Genomic DNA, 6,607 nt, shown 5'->3' on the forward strand with positions numbered 1-6,607 from the left:
TTAGTATGGAAGCGCAGGCAGTGTTCAGTAAAAGCTCAAATCCAACCATATTCTCAATTCCATTTAACAACGTTATCCATAGCTGAAATACTAGTGAGCACATCGAACTTTTGATTACACATAAAAGCTGTTATATATGCATCATAGATATACGAACAAACCCAATCTTGTCATGTAAACAAGGAAAGAGCTCGTTTTGTTCAAACATAATTTATTAAGTTACTTCAACGTGCAGACAACCGCAAACAGATAGCTTATTAATCAGAATCGAGTACTGATCTGGGAAAACAGAGCCTTGAAATCTTTAGTTGGCGAGCCAGTTCCCTCGGGTTTTGAGGCCAAGTCAAATGCTTTGAATTTCGATTCTTCAAAGTTTAGTGCCTGTCGTAATATTTCAAATTAAAACCAATGAGAAACCAAGATAATAAAGTGCAGATAGAAGACATCACATTCAGGGCGAACCATAATAGAAAATAAGGGTTTTAATCCATAACATAAAGTTCTACAAGTAGTTACCTGAATGCAGACTTCTGCTACATCGGCTCTAGCAATACTCTTCGTTTCTGTCTGAAGAAGTTCATCATCCTTTCCAACAAGTAGCTCCCTTACACCGCCTTCTTTATCCTGCAAGCCCCCAGCCCTACACCAACCAAAGAAAAGTAATTGCCAAACTATGAACAGACTGAAAGAAAAATGTTAAGAGCATAAATTCTCAGTGAGTTTGCATTGCGCATATGATTAAAGTATCTATTGTATTGTGGAGCTTAATTATACAATTCATATGTACCCACAGACTGTGGATTGATCTAGTAAGGGTACACTGGACATTCATAATTTTGTATTTACCTTAATATCCTACATTATATAAGGAATCTGGGGGAAGGCTTTTCTCTGTGATAAGGAGCTACAAGGACAATTTTATTATCTCTTTCTTCATTGTAGTGAAAATCTGTAGCATCAAGCGGAATGAACTACCACAAATTTGTGGTATTTCCGTTATTATTGCTCTTGTTGTTGAGAGTAGCGCTTATTCATCAATAGTATCAACATCTAATTTTGAAGCCCAAGATATTCATAGTTGATTATAATGGGATTATGAGCTAACATCTGATTTGCAAGTTTTTTTAACCTCGCAATTGCTTAACTGAATGTTTAGAAAAGGAGTCCCTTGATTTTCCCATGACAAATCTTTTAACATATGTAAGGTTATCAGAGTATTGAAAACAACTGGCAAATGTGAATTATTACGAAGCTTATTACACAATTGTTAATAAGTACCATAATGGTTTGGTCACATAAACCTATTTGGGATCTTCAGTCGCATGCACAGAGATCTGCAGTATTATTTTTGTTTGTTATGATGATTGCATGGATATTAAGTCTTCCCAGGATTAAAAGAAGAAATTAATAAAATTTTATTTTTATTAAGAGATTATCACTGAATTTTGTTACTATTAAATCCTAAAGCACCATGTGATTTTGTGTAAAATCTTTTAGTAGGGTGTAGAAGGGAGTATAAATAAGCATACCTGATAATGGTGTACGGGGTTCCAGAGTCAGCCAAATATTGTTCTGCCTTTCTCTTCCAAATCTGTACTCAAAATAAAAGTTATTTTTCAATGGAAGTTGGGAGGAGAGCAAGTGATTTATAGGAGAAAATAAGCACAGGTCGAGTAAACATGTCACTCAAGTTCAACTGGCCCTAAAGCGATGCTTTTTGTTCAGAAACATACCCCAGGATTTTTTCGTTTATTAACATAAAGATTATGTAAAAACCTCCACTTAAATAAGACTTGATTAGCCAAAAGATTTTTTTTTCCTTCAAAAATATAAGGGGAATATATAGGATGGGAACTCAATTTTATTCTACAGCTGAGAAGCCAAATACTGCAATATCTCAGCTTCCAAGAAAAATGAGATTGAAATCCATGTAGATGAACAAAAGGAAGAGTTTGGAAGAAGGAAAGAAAACTACCAAGAGAAAAAAATGCAAAATGGAACAATCAAAATGCAGGGACGCAACTTCAGTCTTGGGACATAAGAGAGAAGCAGTACATGAAAAGAGGCGATAAAGAAAAAGAGAATCTAGGTAAAGGGAGTACAAACCAATATGTTTCCATTTCCCAAGCTGTTTAAAGGATGGTTTTCAATAGTTCCTCCCATTGATCCAACCAACACAATATGCTTCACTCCAGCAGCTTTTGCTGTTCAATCCATGCACATATTTTTCAGTACAGGGCAGAGTAAGGAAATTATTAGAAACTGTAAAATTAATATTGTTCCTCACCGGCGTCTATTTGGTTCTTTTGCCCAATCCAATCAACCTACAAATGTAAGCTGAATCAGTGAGATGAAGCACAATGTTACCTCGAACAGAAACTCTGCTAGGACAATTTTTGGCTAAGCTAAAACGCTTATTTTCTTAGTAAATAAGTGAGTTTTGAAATAACATTTTTGAGTGGTTAAGGTAGAAGATAAGTAGGTTAAGGTAAGAGTACTTTCCAAATATGTAACATTTTTCTCTTGAAAGTAAAAAAGAAATTAAAATTACCAAATATGTATAAAACAAAAGTTATTTCGAAGTAACTTTCAATTTTTAATGCGTGGCCAAACACACTCTAGGTTATAGTTGATACCTGTTCAGGATAAGCTCCATCGTCAAAACAGAATTCCGGCCTTCCACCTTTAGCTGGGTCAAACCCGGGTTTTATCTTTGGCACGGCACTCGTGAGAATGACAAGAGCATCGATACCTTGGATTGCTGGAATGATGCTTTCTGCATTTCTTATATCCCCAATGCAAACATCATCTGCTCCACCAATTTTTTCCTTGCTCTCCTGAGTTCTTACCAAACCTCTAGTAGTATACTGCTCTGATCTCTCCTTCAGTTTCTTATAAACAATTTGTCCTGAAAATGAAATAATCAAATCACGCTAAAGCCTGTCAGCAGAGGATTTTGGAAGTGTAATTGTGTGGAGATAAGTCTCATTTTTACTTCAAATTATTGTCATCCTGCAAGTGCAAAAGTATAAATCTAACAGAACTGATGCAACACTACAATTATATCTTGAGTCTGTGGACAAGATAACATATTTGTCGATATGTGATTAGATTCACGAAATCACAATATGTTGCTGTTAGGCTGATTTCCTGTATAAATCAGATATTATATGACACAAGCAAGCAGACAACAAAGAAACAAAGTAGCATATGCAAGATTTATTTGGTCCTATATAGATCTATCATCAATGATATACGGGTGGCAGAGGACCAAATCCCAACAGGAATAAACAGAAGATCACAAAATGGAAAAATAAGTCTCTCAAACCTAAATGGACCAGCCTTCTACTTTCACAAACTAAAGCTTATATGCTCTTGCTCAGAAACATGAAGGTCAACAATTGTATAATTCAGGCACGGATACAAGCATCTAAAATAGTTATTCTCCAGAAGCCTCCAACAAAAACCCTGAGGCGATGAGCAGGTACTCTCAATTTGTCAATTGACCTGGAAATTTATGTGACCTTTTCCACTTTTTCCACACGGCTCTCCCTCATATACCCAGGATCTGCACATTTTTGAAAAATTAAATTGGAGTAAACGACTCTATTGCAACAGCTTCGAAGAGCTTGTCAGAGGAAAAAACTTAGGTCAGCTCATTGGCCAAGAAAGCGAGGAGTTTGGAGTGGGTGAATCAACTGGATGTACTCAATAAATCAAGACACTAAAAAATAGAAAACCTTACTAGAGAAGGAGTAGGATAACTTAGAAATGAAAATGATGGTACGGATAGCAGCCAGGCATTATAGTGTTCAAAAACTTTTCAGATCTTCGCTGTAGTACTATCAAGGACCATCTAACTCTAGGGCTATGAAACAGCTGCAGAATTTTGTAAACCGTCTTCAAACTTTAAACTTGTTGTTCTATTAAGAATTACTCATTACCATTTCAACTGATTGTCAGTATACTGATTGACGTCTACTATTATCACATCAGAACTAATAGGTTCTTTCATTTGGTTTTACTTGACATAACGCTTCTATACCAGCCTCCCAATGCAGACATCCAGAACATCCCAGAAAATTTACTATCTTGTGAGTAATGGCCAACCAAAGGACAACAGCAACTCTTAATATCATTGTTGAACACGAAAGAGTAAAGTTTAATACGGAAATTTTCCTTTAAATACAACTCCATGAGAGTGGGAGTGGAATACAAATGTCACATGCCCATCCTCAGGAGCAAGCAAAAGAAAGGCCAATCCTAAGGCCCCCAACTGCCTTAGGCTTTTGTTATATTGTGAATCACCTATACTGAACGTTCTATAGTAAATATCGATCATACATTTCATCTTCTACAAATAAAATTTCGTGAATTCTGCGAAGGAACACGACATAGATTGTCACTTACCTAGACTCGATGACATAAATTGTCACTTACCTAGACTCGATGTCATAAAGTTCCAGATATTCACATGAAACTCAACCTCCTGAATCCAACACAATCCATACATAACCGAATTCTCAAGAATCCAAATAACAAAATTCATCATAATGCTAACCGTCTCATCTAAAAACACGCTTCGATTTAACATGTTGATAATCTGTACAATACAACCCCAGATAACTAATTCCACAAAAATCCAAAACCACAACCAACCCACAATCGCCCTTGGGCACATCACAACCAACAAAAATACACATATATAGCACCAAGAATTGTAATCAATAGCAAAATAAAGAGCCTTTACCAGTTCTTCCACCCGCTCCAGTAACAAGAACCGCGCTTTTGTTCGATTCAGCCATTTTAAGCACCAAAATCTCCTTTTCCTTTTACAAAAAAAAAAATGGTAATGAAGAAGAGAATTCTGAAAGTCCAATGGTACTGGTAGTGTATTAATAATAAGTTAACCAAACCAGACCACCCATATTTAAGGCTGGCAGTTGAAGATGAAGGCAGGGGGACACGTGTCACGCTGCGGGCCATTCTAGTCACACGCATTTCTGTCCATCGGATGGTCGCTCGTGAGTCGTGATTGAATTGTGCGAGGGTTTACCTTTCAAACCCGCCGCTGGTTGTGATGGTAACTCCAATAGTCAAAATTGAAAATGGTGGTTAATCAAATTGAATGTGACGAAAAAAATCAAATCATGGATAGTGCAATGGAGTGGTTATGATATTTGATTTTAATAATTCTAGACGGGGCGAGGCGGGTATGGCATTTGCGTCCTCGCCCTACCCAGAATCGATTACTGTTAAAAAATTTTTTGACAATTGACTTTCTATTATTCTTTCTATTATAACTTGTCTAGCTCAAAATTCATGGCCCATAAAATAACCTAACCCAATTGTTACTTACCCGTTAAATACTAACCCTACTACAAAGAAATTTGGAATCAAATTCAACAAGATATTAGTCGATAATCGCCTTCACTCGAGTCTCTGCAGTGCGTCCCCAAATTTTTTTTCTCCACATCGTATTTGTTTGCTCGCTATCGCCATCCCCAAATAGAAGGGTATTTTATATTTATTATTCATAACCTTTTTTTATTGCTAATTTTTTTCTTTTGTGTGTGTAGAAAATTCTGTTCCTTCATCATATTCCAGAGTTTGTGCAAGGTTTGATGACAAGGATATTGACGAAGAGGTATATTTTTTGTTTAAATCTAATTTAAGACTATTCTGGGTTATGTAGTATGTTTGTATTATTACTCTACTTACATTTCTTATTTACTATATAAAAATTAGCTTTGAGTTTTTAAGTATGCTAGTAAGAGTTGTGGGGAAGAATGAAGAATATGAATTGAAGTTGGAGCTTTTGAGTTATTGAGTAGGAATTAAGTTCGATACACAAGGATTTTGTGATAAAGATATTGTTTAGTATTGTTATGTTGATAATGTTGTTTGTTAAATTCGGATTTTACATTTGAGAATTGTGATATTGTTTACATTTTTATTTGAGATGTGTTTGCTACATTGGCTTAGTATTATATTTTTGTTTTCATTGACTTTTTTTCATAAATTGTTTTTTAAATTTGACGGCTAGACTTATAAAAAATAATTTATTTTCACGATTATTAATGACCTGAACCGAGTTGAACCGAATAGATTTACGTGATTATGGTGCAGTTATGATATGATCAAAAATTGGTGGTGCGGTGATGATTTTGGCCTAATCAACTCCGAACCGAACTGTTGCCAACCCTAATGTCCGACTAACGTTATGAAATTTAGCTCTTGTTTTGCTATGATTTATGAGTTATGCTACACAAATAAGGTTGGTACTTGGTAATAGAGTTGGTGACAGTATAACACGTGTCGATTATTCATTGGACAGTTTGAAAAAATAAAAAAAATCCAAACAAGTGCCAACACGCAAGCACCTATCACCTCTCTTCTATCACCAACTCGGCCAAATATATCTTTGCTATATTGCTCATGATTTATAGTGATTAAATTATTTTTTATCCATATATTTTGTGAAACTCATCAATATTCTATTTATAATTTAAATCAAGTTTACAAATAGTAAAATATATAAAAATGACTAATATACCATTAATTGTGAATTTCACAAAATGTGTAAATAAATCCATGATGAGAAATG

At 35.1% G+C, this 6,607-nt stretch overlaps 1 protein-coding gene across 1 annotated transcript; it reads right to left on the reverse strand.

Annotated features, from left to right (window-relative positions):
- Positions 1-4,944, reverse strand: LOC111385110 (uncharacterized protein At2g37660, chloroplastic-like). Its single transcript, XM_023009480.1, has 7 exons — positions 4,751-4,944; positions 2,637-2,908; positions 2,288-2,324; positions 2,107-2,204; positions 1,530-1,591; positions 517-640; positions 1-381 (listed from the first exon to the last, which is right to left on the reverse strand). The coding sequence occupies exons 1-7, from the start codon at positions 4,803-4,805 to the stop codon at positions 262-264; spliced, it is 768 nt and encodes a 255-aa protein (XP_022865248.1). The 5' UTR covers positions 4,806-4,944; the 3' UTR covers positions 1-261.
- Between the last annotated feature and the right edge of the window lie 1,663 nt (positions 4,945-6,607).

This window comes from Olea europaea, unplaced genomic scaffold (genome assembly GCF_002742605.1).
Source record: "Olea europaea var. sylvestris unplaced genomic scaffold, O_europaea_v1 scaffold309, whole genome shotgun sequence".
NCBI classification, from domain to species: domain Eukaryota; kingdom Viridiplantae; phylum Streptophyta; class Magnoliopsida; order Lamiales; family Oleaceae; genus Olea; species Olea europaea.